At 44.2% G+C, this 21,980-nt stretch overlaps 1 protein-coding gene across 1 annotated transcript in view; it reads right to left on the reverse strand.

Moving 5' to 3' along the window:
• Window positions 1–21,980, reverse strand: part of LOC142742095 (uncharacterized) — a 380,698-nt gene that overhangs the window by 102,202 nt on the left and 256,516 nt on the right. Inside the window, exon 6 of the mRNA XM_075851566.1 lies at window positions 1,491–1,596. Coding sequence (XP_075707681.1) covers window positions 1,491–1,596 — 106 coding nt within the window. The remainder of the gene's footprint in view (window positions 1–1,490; window positions 1,597–21,980) is intronic.

Here is a 21,980-nt window from a genome sequence, read left to right on the forward strand (position 1 = left end):
CCTACCATACAGTAGCAAATTACTGAATTAGCGAAAGCCAAAATAGGGAGGGATTCCTTATGCGAAAGTGAACCTGTCAATGATAATTCTGCGTGGGGGGGGGGGGCAGGTCTTTACATCTGTAGGGAAAAACTTTTTTCTTTTTTCATTCTCACTATACCACTAGATGAATATCTTCAGGTCTGTGATAATACATAGTGTCATAAACATTTTATATATTTTGTCATATTTCAACAAAAATCTGAAAGGCCTAGGTACAAACTATACCAATAGGTAAAAACCCTGTGGGGTCTTCTTTCCCAGATTGGGTCATTTTTAAGTGTATTTTTATGATCCGACACCAAAGGGCCTCTGCAAAGACTCTCTGGTGCCTAAAAATCAGCTTTGGAAACAGTCATCCTTAGGTCAAATTAGACACCTTTAGTTTGAGGCCTTGCCAAGTGCCCGTGAGATAACATACACCAACATATTTGATATCCAAGCAATCAGAACAAATTCAGAAAAAAATCTAGAGGCATGCAAAAGTAAAAACATTATTTATTTAAAAACTTTTACACAACAAATTGAAGAAAACTGATTTTTTTGTCCAATTTTTTTTGCATTTTTGGAATATTTTGAAAAAAACAAACAAAAAAGAAGACCTATAGTATATAACACCAAAATAAAGCCCTGTTTCTGCTGAAAAAAACCATACCAAATTTGTAGGGATACATTTGATTCCTACAACGTTATAACCAATTAAATAAAGACCTAGTGAAACTGCTAATTTTGCTAATTTTGCTTTGGTCATTAAGGCCCAGAATGCATGCAGGGGGATGGGGTTAAAGCCTCCCAATGTCAGATTGGGCGGAAGTAAGTGATGCCGTTATTGTGCAGTTTCTGTGCAATCTTGCTTGTAAGAATGTATATTGGTGACATAAATTGAGTGGCCTCTTTATTAAAGACACCCAACGAGAAGCGCGTTGGAATTTTCTTTGTAATTCAAAACCGCAGCAACTCGTTGTGGCATAGATTGTACTAAGTGTTGAAATTGTTCTTCAGGAATATTTTTCTCAATTACAACATTCTTAGCTTACTCTCGACATCGTTGCACTAGAAAACCTTCCAAGATTGGTAGTTTTTGAAATACTGTCCCATGGCTAGTCCAGCACCGATGACCATGCCTTGTTCAAAGTCACTCAGATCGCTAAATTTTCCCATTCTAATGTGGATTCACACTGAAACTGATCCAAGGAAAACATGCTCACTTGATTTTATGCTGCACTCTGGGTTCACGTGTCTAATTTCCATCCAGGGAAGATACAACCACGAAAAGGCAGGTGTCTTTAATAAATTGGCTGTTATCTTTATATTTTTAGAGCACACAAGAAAACAAAAACGAAGAATTCAGGATGCTGTAAATACTTAATACTTTACCATAGACTTCATTAGTATACTACATGTGTGGGATAATTCTATCATTACATTACAATTCTATTTATTCTACTTACTTGAAATTTTCTTCGGAATTCCTGCTCTTGCTTTTGACGTTTTTTCAGATTTGTCTCATTCCGCCAATTAGTTATTAAAACATTTTGTTCTACCGGTGATAGGGAGCTTGAAAAAGAAAACAGATTATAAATTTACATCTATAGAGATAAAGAGAGTTGCCTCATGAAATAATAACATTTTATAAAACATTTAAAGCCAGAGGCATGCGAAAGCATGATTCTCGTCTGCCTTGGACAAAATTAATACCGCATGTTCAAAACTTTTTTTGCGCCCCAGGGGTGAGGGACCTTAAAATAAGTGCTGCCTATAGTTGAGCAATCTCTCAGGTTGCTCAATCATAGAGTGACGTGTGTTCAGTTGCAGAGTAGGTAAAGAGGGGTTTAACCCCTTCGCGCTCAGTTACATACTATTCCGTCATGCTGACCGGTGTGCACCGTTCGCGCTGAGTGACGGAATAGTAAGTCACAGGAAAAATTCATCGCCATTTTCCGCCGGCACGTTCACGAGCAGTGCCAGCTGCTGTTTCAGACAGCAGGCTATCACAGCTCAATACACCGAGACCTGTCGTGATGGTCAGTCAGTGAGTAACTGTCCAACAGCGATGATCAGTCTCTTCACTTCCTCTATCTGACATCACATCCTGCTGCAACCGCCCTGAACACCTCTGTTGGAGATAGCGAGGCATTCAGAGCAGTTGTGAGAAGAGAGAGAGGAGTAAAGTGCAAAAGAAGTAAAAAAACTAATTTTTTTCTGCTTATTTCTGCTTCCCATCTCCCCCATCTACTACCCACTCCTGTACCCTTCCTCCTTGTGTTCCCCCCACGTGTTTTTGGTAAGTGATCTCCTATCACTGAACACTTCTTAGTCTTCAGGATCAATATCTTGGTCCCTGGGGATTATTTTATTCTTTATAAAAAATATAAAACAAAAAAAATATAAGAATTTAAAAAAAACTTTAAAAAAATTACTTCGTTTAGACAATTTAACTGGTTAGTTTAGTATTAGGGTTAGTTAGTGTCAGGGAACCGTCATAAAGCATATTTAGGTAAAGCGTCAGGGAATTTAGCATCAGGAATCCGTCACCGTAGTAAGATCTAGTGTTAGGGGTCCATCACCGTAGTTAGGTTTAGCGTCAGGGAAGCTCGGAATAACCTAGTTAGGTTTAGTGTCAGGGAATAGTCGCTGTAGTTAGATTTAGTCTCAGGGAAGTTAAAATAAAGTTAGGTTTAGTGTTAGGAACCCTCTCCCTAGTTAGGTTTAGTCTCAGGGAAGCCCACTCGTTCTATAAAAACACCAAATATTTTGGCTGGTTTAGGTAGCAGCCTATTGCTCCTTGTTAGCAAACAAACATGTCCCAACGGACATTTACTGCCGAAGAGGCATATTCATTTTTGCCTCTGACACAGACTCGTCGGATGGTAATACTCTATTTTATTTATCCACCTCCTCATCCACTGATGAAGACGAGCAACCCCCTAGGAGACGCCCCAGGACGACCACTGCCGTTGAAATCCCCAAGCGAAAAGACCCCACCGCAGTCGAAACCCCCGAGCAAAGTGACCCCTCTGCAGTTGAAACCCCAGAGCGAAGTGACCCCATTTGGACCCCCACAACAGACATTTAAGAGTCCCAAATCCCAGAGTACACAGGCAGCCCAGGGATCAAATTTAATACGGCAGGGCTCAGTAAAATTGACTTTTTCAATTTCTTCTTCACTGATGACTTTATAGAGCTTATGGTCTCCCAGACAAATTTAAATGCACATCAGTATATTACTAAGAACCCCACATAATTTTATGCCCAATCCCACAGGTGGACCGCTGTAGACGCAGCAGAGTTGGGCAAGTTCTTGGAGCTTCACTTGAACATGGGGCTTCTGAAAAAGCCGTCCATTAGGACCTACTGGAGCACGGACATCTTGTACCACACCCCAATGTACCGTATGGCCATGTCCAGGATGCGTTATCAGGCAATACTTCGCTACTTACATTATACTGATAATGAGCAGTGCCCACCCCGAGATTACCCCAGTTTTGACCGCTTGTATAAACTGAGACCCCTATTAGACCATTTCAGTGACCGGTTTGCCCAAGCATACACCCCTGAGAAGTGTATTTCTGTTGTTGAGGCCCTGGTACATTTTAAAGAGAGGCTTCAATTCCGCCGGTAACTGCCGAGTAAGAGGGCAAGGTATGGCGTGAAGATGTATAAGCTGTGCGAGAGTGCATCAGGGTATACGTACAAATTTAGGATATGGAAAGGGAAGGACAGCACTATTTAGCCCCCAGAATGCCCCCCCTCCCTTACTGTGAATTAACGCAAAAATTGTGTGGGATTTGATGCACCCACTGCTGGACCAGAGTTACCACCTCTACCTGGATAATTTTTATATCAGCGTCCCACTCTTCAAGTGCCTCGCTTCCAGTACTGTGGCATGCGGCACTGCTAGAAGAAATCTGAGAGGCCTCCCTAAGACTCTGCTTGGGCAAACACTCAGAAGGGGTGAGAGCAGGGCAAATTCTAGCAGCAACATATTGTGTGTCAAGTACAAGGACAAGAGAGATGTCCTTGTATTGACAACAATACATGGCCACGCCAGTACCCATGTACCAGTACGAGGTACCAGTACAGAGACCCCCAAACCAGACTGCATCCTGGACTACAATAGGTACATGGGAGGGGTGGACTTGTCAGATCAAGTCCTGAGGCCCTACAATGTCATGCGGAAATCAAGGGTGTGGTATAAGAAACTGGCTGTGCGGGAGAACAACATTACAGTTTATGGGGTGTATGTCTCCGGTGGCACATGCTGGGCACAATATATCGGACACTGAATTGGCATATATGTATAGAAAATTGCAAATCTCACTCTGCACCATCTACTGCGCATTATCTTTTACACAAGAGCTCTAGATGAATGCCTTAACCCCTTAAGGACGCAGCCTAGTTTTGGCCTTAAAGGGAATGTGTTGCCAGCAAAACATGTTGTTTTTTTTTTAATTAAACATTTAGTGTGTAGGTGATTAAACATTGTTCAATTTTTTTTTATTTGTTTCACGAGTCAGGAAATATTATAAATTAGATTCTAATTTATAATATTTCCCATTGCTGGTCCTAAGATGGAGCTATTCCCAAAATTGCAGCATTGCATGTGGTAAAGCAACCACATTGCTTTTTGCTGCAAAATTGGGGAAAAAGCACTCGCTCTAGTGAGCTCTGAGAATCCCCCCCTCCTTTATCCTGGCTAGTGCCGGGATAAACGAGTGGATTGAACGGTCTAACCTCCTACACTGTGTGTCGCCATTTTTTGAGCTAACACACAGTGTAGTAGGTTTACATACAGTAGTAAACACACACAAACACGAACATACATAGAAATCTCTTACCTGCTCCTGCCGCCGCGGCTCCCTCCGGCCCGTCCGCTCCGTCTGCTGCCACTGGTCCAAGTGCACAAGTCCGGAAGCCGCGGCCGGAAGTAGTAATCTTACTGTCCGGCCGCGACTTCCGGTCCACAGGAAAATGGAGCCGGACAGCGCGCATTTCAAATTGGACTGTGTGGGAGCGGCGCATGCGCAGTTCCCACACAGACGGCGTACACAGAAGTGGATGGGACGGGACCCGTTCGCAGTCCCTATGGGACTGTGGCTGCCGTATTCCATGTCTGTATGTGTCGTTAATCGACACATACAGAAATGGAAAAAAAAATGGCAGCCCCCATAGGGAAGAAAAAGTGTAAAAATAAGAAAAAGTAACACACAAACACACAAATTAATCCAAACGTTTTTAATAAAGCACTAACATCTTTAACATATTAAAAAAAATGTTGTGATGACACTGTTCCTTTAAGGCTCAGAGCCCATTTTTCAAATCTGACATATTTCACTTTATGTGGTAATAACGTCGGAATACTTAAACCTATCCAAGCGATTCTGAGATTGTTTTCTCTTGACACATTGGACTTCATGTTCGTGGTAAAATTTGGTCGATATATTCAGTGTTTATTGGGGAAAAATTGCAAAATGTATAGAAATTTTTTAAAAAATAGCATTTTTCAGAACTTAAATGCATCTGCTTGTAAAACAGACAGTTATACCACCCAAAATAGTTACTAGTTCACATTTCCCATATGTCTACTTTAGATTGGCATCGTTTTTTTAAACATTCTTTTATTTTTCTTGGACGTTACAAGGCTTAGAACATAAACAGCAATTTCTCATATTTTTAAGAAAATTTCAAAAGCCTTTTTTTTAAGGTACCTCTTCAGTTCTGAAATGGCTTTGAGGGGCCTATGTATTAGAAACCCTGATAAAACACCCCATTTTAAAAACTAGACCCCTCAAAGTATTCAAAACAGCATGTAGAAAGTTTTTTAACCCTTCAGGCATTTCACAGGAATTAAAGCAAAGTGGAGGTGAAATTTGCAAATTTCATTTTTCTTGCTGAATTTCAATTTTATTCATTTTTTTTTTCTGTAACACAGGTTTTACCAGAGAAACACTAATAAATATGTATTGTCCAGATTCTGCAGTTTTTAGAAAGGTCCCACATGTGGCTCTACTGCGCTCGTGGAATAAAACACAAGCCCTAGAAGCAAGGAAGCACCTAGTGCATTTTGAGGCCTCTTTTTTTATTAGAATATATTTTAGGCAGCATGCCAGGTTTGGAGAGGTGTTGAGGTGCCTAAACAGTAGGAATCCCCCAATAGTGACCCCATTTTGGAAACTACACCCCTCAAGGAATTCATTTATGGTTGTTGTTACCATATTGACCACACAGTTTTTTCACAGCACCTATTTGAATTGGGCTGTGAAATTAAAAAAATGTAATGTTTTCCAATAAAATGTCATTTGTTGCCCAATTTGAATTTAGCGTGGCAATACCCCATTTGTGGTGATAAACTGCCGTTTGGGCCCATGGGAGGGCTCAGAAGGAAAGGAGCGCTATGTGTTTGTTGGAGTCCAGATTAGCTGGATTGGTTTTCGGGTGCCATGTCGCATTTGCAGAGCCCCAGAGCAAATGGAAACCCACCATAAGTGACCCCATTTTGGAAACTACACCCCTCAAGGAATTCAAATATGGTTGTTGTTACAATTTTGAACGCACAGTTTTTTCACATCACCTATTTGAATTGGGCTGTGAAATGAAAAAAATGAAATTTTTTCCAATAAGCTGTATTTTTTAATCAAAATTTCTTATTTTCACAGGGAACAAAATACCCCATTTTGTTGCCCAATTTCTCCTGAGTGCAACAATACCCCATTTGTAGCGATAAACTGCCGTTTGGGCCCATGGGAGGCCTCAGAAGGGAAGGAGCACTGTGTGTTCTTTGGAGTGCAGATTTTGCTGCTTTGGTTTTCGGATGCCATGTCGCATTTGCAGAGCCCCAGAGGTATCAAAGCAATGGAAACCCACCAGAAGTGACCCCTTTTTGGAAACTACACCCCTCAAGGAATTCATTTATGGGTAATGTGACCATTTAGACGCCATAGTTTCTTCACAGAACTTATTTGAATTGGGCTGAGAATGTAAAAAAAAAATATTTTTTCCAATAATATGTCGTTTTAGCTCAAAAATTCTTATTTTCACAAGAAATAAAGTACTCCATTTTGTTGCCCAATTTGTCCTGAGTGCGGCAATACCCCATTTGTGGTGATAAACTGCCGTTTGGGCCCATGGGAGGGCTCAGAAGGAAAGGAGCGCTATTTGTTCTTTGGAGCCCAGATTTTGCTGGATTGGTTTTCGGGTGCCATGTCGCATTTGCAGAGCCCCAGAGGTATCAAAGCAATGGAAACCAACCAGAAATGACCCCATTTTGGAAACTCCACCCCTCAAGAAATTCATTTAGGGGTGTTGTGACCATTTTGACCCCATAGTTTTTTCACAGAACTTATTTGAATTGGGCTGGGAATTAAAACAAAATACATTTTTTCCAATAATATGTAGTTTTGGCTGAAAATTTCTTATTTTCACAAGAAACAAAATACCCCATTCTGTTGCGCAATTTGTTCTGAGTGCCGCAATACCCCATTTGTGGTGATAAACTGCGGTTTGGGCCCATGGGAGGGCTCAGAAGGAAAGGACCACCATTTGGCCTACTGGGGATTTTCTGGTGCGAAGTCATGTATGCAGAAGGCCCTGAGGTACCAGTACAGTTGAAACCAGCAAGAAGTGACCCCGTTTTAAAAACTACACCCTTAAGGCATTTATCTAGAGGTGTAGTGAGCATTTTGACCGGAGACATAAATACCATAAACTGTAATGTGGGTTCTACTGGGTACGCAATACCCTACATGTGGCTGCACACAGCAGGACCCAGAGGGGAAAGACGAGGGGGGATAAGCTGTGCGGAGTACATCAGGGTAAGTAAAATTGGGGTAAATTATAAACCAAGGGATGTATGATAAATTTTAAAACACTCTTTCATACAGAGCTCTGGTTTTTCGGGACACACGTCACATTGATATATTGTGTCCTCCCTTATCCCCCTCTTATAGCAGACTTTGCACCTCTTTTGACTTTTTCCCTTCTTGCCAGTTTGGGGAACTTCTCCTGGAAAGTGTTGCCCTGGTACGATGCGTGTGGCCTTGCTTCCAGAAGTACTGGGTGCCCCCCCCCCCTTCTTGGTCCCTAAAGATTAGGTTCTTGGTAATCACCTCTTGAAATTCCAGGAAAGTTCCCCTCTGGCCTGCACATCGACGTAGCACGTACACATTGTACAAAGCCATCGGTATGATGTGCACAGCCAGCTTCCTATACCACACTGCATGGCGCTGTAGGGCTTCAGGACTTGATCTGACAAGTCCACCCCTCCCATGTACCTATTGTAGTCCAGGATCCAGTCTGGTTTGGGGATCTCTGTACTGGTACCTCGTGCAGGTACGTGGGTACTGATGTGGCCATGTATTGTTGTCAATACAAGGACATCTCTCTTGTCCTTGTACTTGACACACAATATGTTGCTGCTAGAATGTGCCCTGCTCTCACCCCTACTGAGCCTTTGCCCAAGCAGAGTCTTAGGGAGGCCTCTCAGATTTCTTCTAGCAGTGCCGCATGCCGCTGTACTTCTGGAAGCGAGGCAGTTGAAGAGTGGGACGCTGGTATAAAAATTATCCAGGTAGAGGTGGTGACCCTGGTCCAGCAGTGGGTGCACCAAATCCCACACAATTTTTGCATTAACTCCCAGTAAGGGGGGGCATTCTGGGGGCTGAATACTGCTGTCCTTCCCTTCATATATCCTAAATCCGTAGGTATACCCTGATGCACTCTCGCACAGCTTATACATCTTCACGCCATACCTTGCCGTCTTACACGGCAGGTACTCGCGGAATTGAACCCTCCATTTAAAATGTACCAAGGACTCATCAATAGAAATACACTTCTCGGGAGTGTATGCTTGGGAAAACCGGGCACTGAAACGGTCTAATAGGGGTCTCCGTTTATACAAACGGACAAAACTAGGGTCATCTCAGGGTGGGCACTGCTCATTATCAGTATAATGTAAGAAGCGAAGTATTGCCTAATTTATTTATTTTTTTAGGTTACAGTTCAGTTCTGAAGTTGCTTTGAGGGGTCCATATATTAGAAACCCCTATCAAACACCCCATTTTAGAAACTAGACCCCTCAAAGTATTCACAACAGCATTTAGAAAGTTTATGAACCCTTTAGGTGTTTCACAGGAATTTAGAGCAAAGTAGAGGTGAAATGAACATATTTTTTTTTTGTCAGAAAATCCTCTTTATACCATTTTTTTTATAACACAAAAGGTTTTATCAGAGAAACGCAACTTAATACATATTGCCCAGATTCTGCAGTTTTGAGAAATGTCCCACATGTGGCCCTAGTGCGGTAATGGACTGAAACACCGGCCTCCGAAGCAAAGGCGCACCTAGTGGATTTTGAGGCCTCTTTTTTACTAGGCACCATGTCCGGTTTGAAGAGGTCTTGTGGTGCCAAAACAGTGGAAACCCCCCAAAAGTGACCCCATTTTGGAAACTAGACCCCTTGAGGAATCCATTGTAGTTTTCTTGGGGTGCATGCAGCTTTTTGATCAGTTTTTATTCTATTTTTAGGTGGCGTGGTGACTAAAAAACAGCAATTCTACTATTGTTTTTTTATTCAAATTTTTTTTTTACACCGTTCACCGTGCGCTATAAATGACATATTCACTTTATTCTGCGGGGCCATACGATTATGGCGATACCAGATGTTTCTAGTTTTTTTTTATGTCTTATGGCGTTTGCACAATAAAATACGTTTTGTAAAAAATCATTCACTTTTTGTGTTACCTTATTCTAAGAGCCAGAACTTTTTTCTTTTTCCATCAATAAAGCCGTGCAAGGACTTATTTTTTGCGTAACGAACTGTAGTTTCGATCAGTACCATTTTTTGGTACATGCGACTTTTTGATCTCTTTTTATTCCATTTTTTGGGAGGTGAAGTGACCAAACCATTGTGATTGTGGTACGGTTTATTATTATTTTCTTTTACGGCGTTCACCGTGCGCAATAAATAACAAAATAATTTTGTAGTTCAGGCCGTTACGGACACGGCGATACCAATTATGTATAGTTTATTTTTTGTTTATATATTTTTATTAATAATAAAGGACTGATAAGGTAAAAAGGGGGATTTTTACTTTTAATACTTTTAAAACTTTTATTTTCTTATTTTTAGACATCTTTTGTTTACTTTTTTTTTACTTTATTACTTTGTCCCACTAGGGGACATGAGGGCAGGAGGCCCTGATCGCAATTGTAATACACTGCACTTCATGTGTCAGGACCCACTACTTTGTCAGGACCCACTAGGCTTCCGTCGATGGCATAGCCGGACGCCATTATTTGGTGTCCGGTTGCCATAGTAACCATCGCCGGCCGCTATCGTGTAGCAGGCCGGCGATGGCAGCTTAACCCCTAAAAAGCCGCGATCTCTATTGAACTCGGCTTTTAAGGGGTTAATCAGCGGGGACACAGAGATCGGTCCCCGCTGTAGGAGCTGTGGCAGCTGCTGTACGAGACAGCAGCTGTCACAGCTCCTGTATGTGTCGGGAGGACGGCCGAAATGGCCGTTACTCCCGAGACGTACTATTAGGTCATGGAGCGCGAACGATACAGCTACCATGACCTAATAGTACGTCCAGGAGTGGGAAGGGGTTAAGGGCTGTAGTTTTGAAAATGGGGTCACCTCTCGGGGGTTTCAACTGTACCGGTACCTCAGGAGCTTCTGCATACATGACTTAGCACCAGAAAATCCCCAGTAGGCCAAATCGTGGTCCTTCCCTTCTGAGCCCTGCCGTATGCCCAGGCAACTGTTAACAGCCACTTGTAGGGTATTGCCATACCCGGGAGAACAACATTACAGTTTATGGGGTGTATGTCTCCGGTGGCACATGCTGGGCACAATATATCAGACACTGAATTGACATATATGTATAGAAAATTGCAAATCTCACTCTGCACCATCTACTGCGCATTATCTTTTACACAATAACTCTGGGGTCAAAATGCTCACTACACCTCTAGATGAATGCCTTAAGTGGTGTAGTTTTTAAAACGGGGTCACTTCTCGGGGGTTTCAACTGTACCGGTACCTCAGGGGCTTCTGCATACATGACTTAGCACCAGAAAATCCCTGACACATACAGAGATGGAATACGGCACATACATCCAAATAGAGAATGCGAACGGGAGCCGTTCCATTCACTATAGCGTACGCCGTCTGTGTGGGAACGGCGCATGCGCCGCTCCCACACAGACCAAAAGGAAGATCTTTGGTAGAGCGACATCCGGCGTAATTTTCATGTGGACCGGAAGCCGCGGGCGGACAGTAAGATGACGAATTCCGGTCGCGGCTTCCGGCCATATGTTCAAGGCAGCGCAGACGCAAGGACTAGGAGTGGAGGCGGCAGGAGCAGGTAAGTTATGTTTGTGTATGTGATGTGTGTGTATGTTAGTGTTATACTGTCTGTTTACCACTGTATCTAATCCTCCTACACTGTGCATTCGCTCAGAAATTGGTGGCACACAGTGTAGGAGGTTTGAACTTTCAACCCCCTCCTTTCTCCTGGCACTAGCCAGGATAAAGGAGGGGGGATTGTGTGAGGACACTAGAGCGAGTGTGTCTACTCCAAATTTGCAGCATAATGCAATGAGGTTCCTTTACCACATTGGCAATACTGCAATTTTGGGAATTGCTCCCTCTAGTGACCAGCACATGGAAATGTTATAAATTAGAATCTAATTTATGATATTTCCTGACTTGTGAAAAAATTACAAAAATTAAAACAATGCGTAATCATTTATATACTGACTGTTTAACTGAAAAAAAAAAAATTCAAATGTCTAGCGACATATTCCCTTTAATCAGTACAGCATGGTGCATGTTCATGGCCTTGGGTACTTTGATTTTTCTGAAGAGAAGTATAGAGGATGCAATCCAGTAGCGGGAAGGCATAGATGTCCAGCTTTAATGGATAACCGAATATTGTAATGCTGCTTTTAGCTAAATGTATATTCCAAAACTGTATTAACAAAGATTCATGTAGAGCACATAGGAAAATAACAAGAGAAAATCTAAGATCTCTCTTAAAAAGAGGAAGGTCTGAGATTTTTCGAACTAGATAGACTTCATAATTCTAATACTTCCTGATTATTAACCCCTTAGTGACCAGTTTATTTTAGGCCTTAATGACCAAGCAATTTCTTTAGTCGCATTAAAAGAGCTCTAACTTTTTTATTTTTCCGTCGGCATAGCTGTATGAGGACTTGTTTTTTGCGGGATGAGTTGTATTTTTCTATGGCACCATTTTTGGATACATATAGTTTATGGATTAACTTCTATTATCTTTTTTCGGGAGGGAGAATATAAAACAAACAGGAATTCCGCTATCCTTCTTTGCATTTTAAATTTATGCCGTTCACCGTACGGCGTAAATAACATGTTACCTTTATTCTATGGGTCAGTACGATTATGACGATACCACCTATGTATAGGTTTTTAATGTTTTACCATAGTTTCACAGTAAAAACACTTTTAAACTAAAATTATTTGTTTTTGGTTCGTCACATTCCAAGAGCCGTAACATTTGTATTTTTCCATCAATATCGCCATATGAGAGCTTGTTTTTTTGCGGGACGAGATGTACTTTTTATTGGTATCATTTTGAAACATTGATTAACAACCTTTATTATTTTTTGGGGGGGCAAAGGAAAAATTGCAAAATAGCAAAATAGAAAAATTACGCCGTTGTTTTTTGGGGGGTTTTAACGGCGTTCAGCTTGCGGTGAAAGAACATGTTAACTTATTGTTCAGGTCATTACTATCGCAGTGATAACAAATGTGTATAGTTGAAATTTAGTTTACACTTTTACAAAATAAAAACACTTCATGGAAAAAATATGTTGTTGTTTTTTTTTTTACCATTCACCTTTTTTAATACATTTTTATTTGACATTAATTCATAATTTTTTCAGTCCCGCTAGAGGATTTCACTATGCGACCTTTGATGACTTATATAATGCTTTGCATACAAAAGCATTATTGCCTGTCTGTGCAAAACTGACAGGCAATCTATTAGGCCATGCCTCTGGCACGGCATAATAGGCATATAGCTAAGGCAGGCCTTGGGGCCTTTGTTGGGTCCCCGGCTGCCATGGCAACACATCAGCAGCCCGCAATCGCATTTGCAGCCCGCCGATGGGTGACAGATGTAGCCCTCTCCCTCTGTAAACCACTTAGAAGTGTATTGGTTGCAATAGAAGAAAACTTAAATTGTGACCATTAAAGCAGGAGCCTGGCTGTTATCAAACGGCCAAGCACCTGATCCAGCCAGCATGAGATACTTGAGCAGTATTTAGGAGGGGCTGCTGCGAGGCTGCTGCCTTTTAATGGGAGCCTAGTCCAAGGCCCGTTAGTGAAAAGGCATATTGGTGGTCAATAACGGGTTAATCTTTTATTAAAAAATACTTGTACCTACAACACACAGTTTCCTTATTTCTATATTTATTCCGGTCTTAAATGGTCACTAACTTTTCTACAAACGTTGCATAAGTCAATAGTACAAATTAACATAAGAAACTTTGTAATATATCTTATTAGAGAAAATGTCTCTTTCTCCACTTATCAGGCTCTTTTCGCCATTTCTCCTAACTGTTTACTCTGAATTTACTGCTCACTCAGAAAATCACTGAGGGAACAGGTTACAGCTGCCCACAGAAGCTTATGGAGAGGGGAGCAGGAGCAGAGTGATACATAGACACATGCTGCCACAGCTTCTAGTGTGTTATATTTAACCCTAGTGCTGGATTCACAGCTACACTGCCCATCACGGCTGTATAATTGTAGCGTCCATGGCCGCAGGCCGTCGGGTTTACTCATCTCCAGACAACCGCAGCCATGGATCAGTGAGCGCTGGATTGCATCTCCTTTCTTGGAGACGCTAGCGCTCACTTCCGCTCCGGTCCACTGTGTCCCGTAGGGTGCGCACGAATGCTCGTGCCCGGTCTTAAAGGGCCAGCGTGCATACATGTGAACAATCATCATCATCAACTCACATGATTTCCTGGACTATAAGAAGGGTCCTGCACTTCTGATCCTTGCGTGAGCATTGTTAGTGTATCCCAAGTGTCTTGCAAATGGTCACTTAGTGTTTTCCCGTTCCAGTTGTTACCCGTGCCCTGTTACCCGTTCCTGTATCCCGTGCTGTGTTCTTGTTCCTGGGCCTACTAGTGTTGGAGTCATGTCTACTGCACCTGCTATCGTTTGCCACATCCTGTGTCATCTGCCACATCCTGTGTCATCTGCCACGTCCAGTGCCATCTTCCTAGTCCAGTCTGATCCGCCATGTCTGGTGCAACGTGCTGCACCTGCGGTCATCTGCCACGTCTGGCATAACCTGCTGCACCCACCCTCATCCGTGCCAAAGCCTCGGCCACTGTCTGGACTATTCAGGTACCCTTGTGCGGGACTTTGTATTGCTGGGGTGCTCTGTGGTTTGGCCAGCTGCCTCCCTGCAATGGCAGGGCGGCCTACTGGGTCCACATACCCACAGACCGTGACAGTACACTCAGGCCATGGACCCCACTGGTCAACCTGAGACCTTGACGACACAAGCCATGCTGACCGAGATTCAAGACCTCCAGTCACGGCAAGACCAACTCCTCCTGTCGGTGAACACCATTGCTCATCGGCTGGTTGCTCCAACCACAGTCATCACCGCACCCATTTCTCCTGTTCCTCCTGCTACACTTCCTTTCAGTACCAGTGCCGATACCCTGTGCTTCTTGCCGCTACCTCCTCGTTATGACGGATACACGAGGACCTGCAGGGTATTTCGGACTCAGTGCCAGATCCACTTCAGACTACATGCCAGGGACTTCAAATCTGATGACGTCAGGATCGCCTTCATCATCTCTCTCCTTACTGGCAAAGCCCTGGCATGGGCTAATCCTCTGTGGGAACATCAGGGACCAGATCCCCGTGACTTGCAGTGCTTCTTTCCGCTTGATTTTTGAGGAACGTGGGAGAGTTTCTTCGGCTGCTGCATCCTTGCTGACCCTACCCCAGGGAGACAACTCCGTGGGCAAGTATGCCATTCAGTTCCGTAACCTGGCTGCTGAATTAACTTGGAACAGCGAGGCTTTGGTGGCCACATTCTGGCAGGAGCTGTCTTCTGGGATTAAAGGAAAATCGTTTATATGCCAAGCTGGAGAAGTGCGTCTTTGAAAAGAATTCTCTGCCCTTCCTGGGCTATATCATCTCGGATTAAGATCTCAAGATGGATCCTGAGAAAGTAAGAGCTGTAGTGGAATGGCCACGTCCTCAAGTCCTGAGGTCCATACAGCGTTTCCTGGGATTCGCCAATTTCTACCGGCAGTTTATCCCAAACTTCTCATCACTGACAGCTCCCATCTCAGCCTCAAGAAAGCCTTTACTTCAGCCTCGATTCTTCATCATCCTGATGTATCTCGGCAGTTTTCATTGGTGGTGGACGCTTCTTCTGTTGGTGCAGGTGCACTTCTGTTCCAGAGAAGCTCCAAAGGAAAGGCAGTTGTATGTGGCTATTACTCAAGATTTTTTCTTCTGCAGAGCGCAATTACTCTATTGGGGAACGGGAGCGACTGGCCATCAAATTGGCTCTGGAGGAATGGAGACATTTTCTAGAGGGCGCAGCTTACCCCATCCTGATCTACACCGACCACAAGAACCTCACTTATCTTCAGTCCTCTCAACAACTAAATCTCCGTCTAGCCAGGTGGTCGCTGTTCTTCACCCGTTTCCAATTTGTGCTCCACTACCGTCCCGCTGACAAGAATATGAGGGCCTATGCCCTGTCCAGGTCATTTGAGATGGATGACACGGTGGAGTCCCTTCAAAGTATCATAGACCCGTCCTGCATTATCACTGCCAATCCTTTGCTGGTTAGAGACATCCCTCCAGGGAGGACTTTTGTTCGGTTGGCAGACAGGAGAAGAATTCTCCGCTGGGGGCACAGCTCTAAACTGGCTGGGCACGCTGGTTTTGGTAAGACCTGAGACCTGATTGCTCATCACTTCTGGTGGCCTACGCTACCCAAAGATGTTGTGTACTTTGTTTCTTCCTGCATGGTGTGTACTTCTAACAAGGTTACTCACTCCAAGCCTGCCGGCCTGCTTCAACCTCCGCCTGTACCCAATGCCCCCTGGCAGCACATTGTGATGGACTTTGTCACAGACCTTCCTCTCTCGGCAGGATGCAACACTGTCTGGGTGGTGGTGGACCGGTTCTCGAAGATGGCACATTTTATCCCACTGACCGGCCTACCTTCTGCTCCCCAACTGTCTCTTCATTCAGCACATCTTCCGCTTGCATGGCTTGCCCCTTCAGATTGTGTCCGATCGGGGGGTTCAATTTACCTCAAATTTCTGGAGAGCTCTCTGTAAACTCCTGGACTTAAGATTGGACTTCCTGAGCCTATTACCCCCAGTCCAATGGGTAATTCGAGAGGATCAACCAGATCATGGAGAATTATCTCTGCCACTTCATCTCCTTGCAAAATGATAACTGGGTACAGCTTCTTCCATGGGCCGAATTCTCGTATAACAACCACACAAGCGAGTCCACCCCTTCCACTCCGTTTTACATTGTGTACAGTCAACATCCTAGAGTCCCTCTTCCTGTGTCGACTACATCTCAGGTACCCGCTGCTGACTCTGCATTTGGGGACTTTCTGCAAATCTGGCAACAGACTCGGTCCTCTATTTTGCTGGCAGTCGATCGAATGAAGCGAAAAGCGGATACAAAGAGAAGAGAGCCGCCTCAGTATCTTCCAGGTACCAAAATCTGGTTGTCCTCACGGAACATTCGTTTGAAGGTGCCTTCATAGAAGTTTGCTCCCAGGTTCCTCGGTCCTTTTGAGATTCTGCAACAGATAAACTCTATCTCCTATAAGCTGCGGCTGCCTCCTACCCTCAGAATCCCCAACTCTGTTCATGTGTTCCTCCTGAAACCAGTGGTCCTGAACCGCTACAGTAAGACTTCTAGTTCCACAGTTGCTCCCAATGGTTCTTCTGATGTGTTGGAGGTGAGGGAGATACTGGACTGCAAAAGAGTAGGAGGAAGGACTTTCTATTTGGTGGACTGGACAGGGTTTGGTCCTGAGGAGAGGTCCTGGGAGCCAGAAGAGGACCTCACATCCCTTGCTCTCATTAAGAAATTTCTCTCTCGCTCTGGTCCCAAGAAGAGGGGGCATAAGAGGGGGGATACTGTAGCGTCCATGGCCACGGGCCGTCGGGTTTACACACCTCCCGACGCCAGCAGCCAAGGATACGCCAGCGCTTACTTACGCTCCGGTCCACTGTGTCCCTTAGGTAAGTAAGTTTTACTTCTAATTGGTGCATGCCAAGTTATACCACCTATTTGCTTCACCATAAGTTTTACTACTAATTGGTGCACCATAACTAGCAATTGGGGATCTGCTACTGTGACTCTGGGATAATCAAGGCAAGGCCACACCTGCCATGAGGCGAGATGAGCTTCTCGCCTCAGGCGGTGCCCTGCTACCTCTCTAAGGGGGCGGTGACGGGAGCGATGACTCCAGCATCTATAGGACGCAGATACAAATGAATGATTCATTAGTGCTGGCAGGGCAGAGAACATCTGTTCCTTGCCCTGCCTTTCAGCACCTTTCAATGATGCAGGTGGTGCGATGACATCATTGCGCCACATGCTTAGTTGCACAGGAGAAGGTCTGGCTAGAAGAGGCCAGGCCTGCATCCAGGTTGGGGTCCGGATGGTTTTCCTGAACCTGTTTCATAAAATTACAGCAGGTTCGCAGAAACGGGGAGAAGCGTTCTTAGGACACGGATACAATTGAGCAGTTTTCCTAGTGCTGGCGGCGCAAGGGAACAGTTCGTTCCCTGCCCCGCCATTCGCCACTTTACCTATGTTGCAGGCAACACGATGACAGCATTGCGCCACCTTCCTCGTGCCACTGAAGCGACCAGGCCTGCATCACTGAAGGACGGCGTGGGAACAGGTACAGGTGAGTATATAACGTTTGTTTTTTCAGTGGACAGTGTGAGTGGCATTATCTTCAGGGGGCACTATCTACAGGGGGCTCTGCGGGGGGGAGCACTGTCTATAGGGGGCTCTATGATTGGCACTATCTACAGGGGTATCTATGGGGGCACTATCTACAGAAGGCTCTATGGCGGGTACTATCTACAGGGGGGTCTATCTACAGGAGGCTCTATGAGGGGCACTATGTGTTTGGTCTTAAGGGCCAGTTAATAGGAGTCAGAGCGCTGGAGGCATCTCCAACAGGGCTTTATCATCAGTGTGGTCAGAAGCTCTCTCCAACGTTCCCTGTGCCACCTCCTCTGACTTCCTAATGGAGCCTTTAATAAAGGATACAGTCGACCTGAGGCACCACCCGGAGAAATGCTTTGGCCCCATCCTATGTCTCATTGGAAGCCCTAATTTCAGGGTTGACTTGAAAGAACACCTAAAATTGTAAAGGAATTCTATCAGCCTGGGGGTACTGGTAAAGCCAAAATGGGTGGATACGCCATGGAGGGGGGTCATGGGGGGGGACCATAGACAGAGAAATCAGCTGAGGGGAATTGTAATGACAAGGTAGGGAGACAGACAGGTGAGCCCTAATCTACCCGCCACTCAGTCCCTGCCTACTTGCAACGACCCGTCCTAAGCGACGGTGTGCAACTGGGCAACGGTCCCTACGCTCAGTAAGTGCAAGACAGACAAAACAGACAGGGGTACACAGAAGCTAGGGAAACGGGGCAGCTGCCCACGGAGACACCGTGAGCAACAAGAGTGGTGAACGAGCCGAGTCAAACCAGGAGTGAGCGAGGTACAAAACGCTGAGCAGGAGAGTGGTCAGAAAGCCAAGGTCAATAACAAGCAGAGGATCCGTAGTACAAGCAGCAGCAGCAAGACAGGAAACAAGCATAGAAGAATCACAGGCAAAGGAGGAACAGGAAAGGCAGGTATAAATAGACAGTGGGCGGGAACTAGCTACGTCTGGCTGTGATAGGCTCTCCCACTCCTAAGCCTGCCATCCTGAGTGGTGGAAGATGGAGTCAGTCTCACAGACATAGGAGCAGGTGCAGACTGATTGCCCACGGGCGTCGACACAGAACCTGTGTCTGGCAAATCCTTTACAGGAATGGTCCGATATATCTTTGGGTAGATAGGCTATTTATGCTTCATATGGCATTGTACAGGGAGAAACAAAGGTATTCTAAATGCGTGATAGTTATCAATGCATGGGGGAATAAAGAGGAATGCACTTTAGTAGTGGGGTTAAGATGTCGCCACACATCGCACCATCGTATCCCATCCAGCCATTTCTTAAGCACCCTGGTTCTTCTAGCAGAGTCTGGTGGAGTGCGAGACGCTATCCAACAGGGAATCTGTTACCAGATTAAAGTCACCCGTGCATGCAGATGGTAAGGTAGCTTGAGAAGTCTAGAGCATTGTAATATACAAGGGTAACCAACTTATGAGTATCGACAGTACAAGCCAAAATAACATAACGGCTCTCAGAATTCAACTTAACAAAGTCAATTGCAAAGCTAAATAAGTTACGTACCAAAACTGGCACCCCCTACAATAGTTAGAAGGACAGGAGTGGTGCATTCAGCCAGCCGATCTCATACGGTGAGAAGGAAGCTGTGGTGTCAACCAATGTTTCTCTAAGAGACATACTATGTTAGGGCTATAGTTTTGTAGAAAGGAGAATACTAAGTAATGTTTGAGGTGGTTATTCATACCCCTTAGATACCAGACAATGCAGCTCAGATGACTAAAAAAAGAGATGAATAAGGGCAGGATGCCAGCAATGAAAGAGTACGTCAAAACCTAAATTCCCAGTTCAGGGGCAGATTATAATGAGGGCAATCTGGGAAAGTGCCCGGGGCCCGAGGCTGAAAGGGGGCCCAGTTCGCCCCGGTTCTCTTGTACCAGCTGTTAAATTTACAGCCGGTTCAGAGAACCGGAGTGAAGCGGGACCTCTCACCCAATTATATCCGCATCCTTAGGATGCAGCTATAATTGCTTACTGTAGCGCTGGCGAGACAGGGAACTATGCGTTCCCTTCCTCCCATTCTGCGCTTAACTAATGACATAGTTGGCGCGATGATGTCATCACGCCGACTGATGACGCCCCCTGGTTTCTGACCAGTCCTGGGTCGCTGGAGGAAGTAGCAGGAATGGGGACAGGTGAGAATGAGTTTTTTTTTTGTTCTGGGCAGCATTGGGGGTAAAATATGCAGGGGGCATTATCTACAGAGGACATTGTAAGTGGCGCTATCTACACAAGGCATTATCTACAGAGGACATTGTAAGTGGCACAATCTACAGGGGACAATATCTACAGAGGAGATTGTAAGTGGCACAATCTACACGGCACATTATCTACAGAGGACATTGTAAGTGGCACAATCTACAGGGGACATTATCTACAGAGGGCATTGTAAGTCGCGCTTATCTACAGGGGGCATTATATACAGAGGACATTGTAAGTGGCACAATCTACAGGGGACGTTATCTACATAGGGCATTGTAGCTGGCACAATCTACAGGGGACATTATCTACAGAGGGCATTGTAAGTTTCGCTATCTACAGGGGGCATTATCTACAGAGGACATTGTAAAAGGCACAATCTACAGGGGGCATTATCTACAGAGGACATTGTAAGTGGTGCTATCTACACGGGGCATTATCTACAGAGGACATTGTAAGTGGCACAATCTACAGGGGACATTATCTACAGAGGGCATTTTAAGTGGCGCTATCTACAGGGAGCATTATCTACAGAGGACATTGTAAGTGGCACAATCTACAGGGGGCATTACCTTCAGAGGACATTGTAAGTGGCACAATCTACAGGGGACATTATCTACAGAGGGCATTGTAAGTGGTGCTATCTACAGGGGACATTATCTACTTAGGGCATTGTAACTGGCACAATCTACAGGAGACATTATCTAAAAAGGGCATTGTAACTGGCGTTATCTACAGGGGGCATTGTTAGTGTGTGTGGTGTTTTACTTTACAGTGTTTGACACATTTTAATTCAGGGGCACAGTGTATAATACTAATATATTCAGGAGTACAGTGTATAGTACTATTATATTCAGGAGTATAGTGTATAGTACTATTATATTCAGGAGTACAGTGGATAGTACTATTATATTCAGGAGTACAGTGTATAATACTATTATATACAGGGGTGCACTGTATAGTACTATTATATTCAGGAGTACAGTGCATAATACTATTATTTTCAGGTGCGCAGTGTATAGTACTATTATATTCAGGGGCGCATTGTATGGTAGTATTATATTCAGGGGCGCAGTGTATAGTACTATTATATTCAGGGGCACAGTGTATAATACTATTATATTCAGGAGCACAGTGTATAGTACTATTATATTCAGGAGCACAGTGTATAGTACTATTATATTCAGGATTACAGTATACAGTGAAGGAAATAAGTATTTGATCCCGTGCTGATTTTGTAAGTTTGCCCACTGTCAAAGTCATGAACAGTCTAGAATTTTTAGGCTAGGTTAATTATATTATATATAAAAAAAAAAACGAAAATCACATAGTCAAAATTATATATATTTATTTGCATTGTGCACAGAGAAATAAGTATTTGATCCCCTACCAACCATTAAGAGTTCAGCCTCCTCCAGACTAGTTACACGCCCCAAATCAACTTGGTGCCTGCATTAAAGACAGCTGTCTTAAATGGTCACATGTATAAAAGAGTCCTGTCCACAGACTCAATTAATCAGTCTGACTCTAACCTCTACAACATGGGCAAGACCAAAGAGCTTTCTAAGGATGTCAGGGACAAGATCATAGACCTGCACAAGGCTGGAATGGGCTACAAAACCATAAGTAAGACGCTGGGTGAGAAGGAGACAACTGTTGGTGCAATAGTAAGAAAATGGAAGACATACAAAATGATTGTCAATCAAC

Source organism: Rhinoderma darwinii, chromosome 1, assembly GCF_050947455.1.
Source record: "Rhinoderma darwinii isolate aRhiDar2 chromosome 1, aRhiDar2.hap1, whole genome shotgun sequence".
NCBI classification, from domain to species: domain Eukaryota; kingdom Metazoa; phylum Chordata; class Amphibia; order Anura; family Rhinodermatidae; genus Rhinoderma; species Rhinoderma darwinii.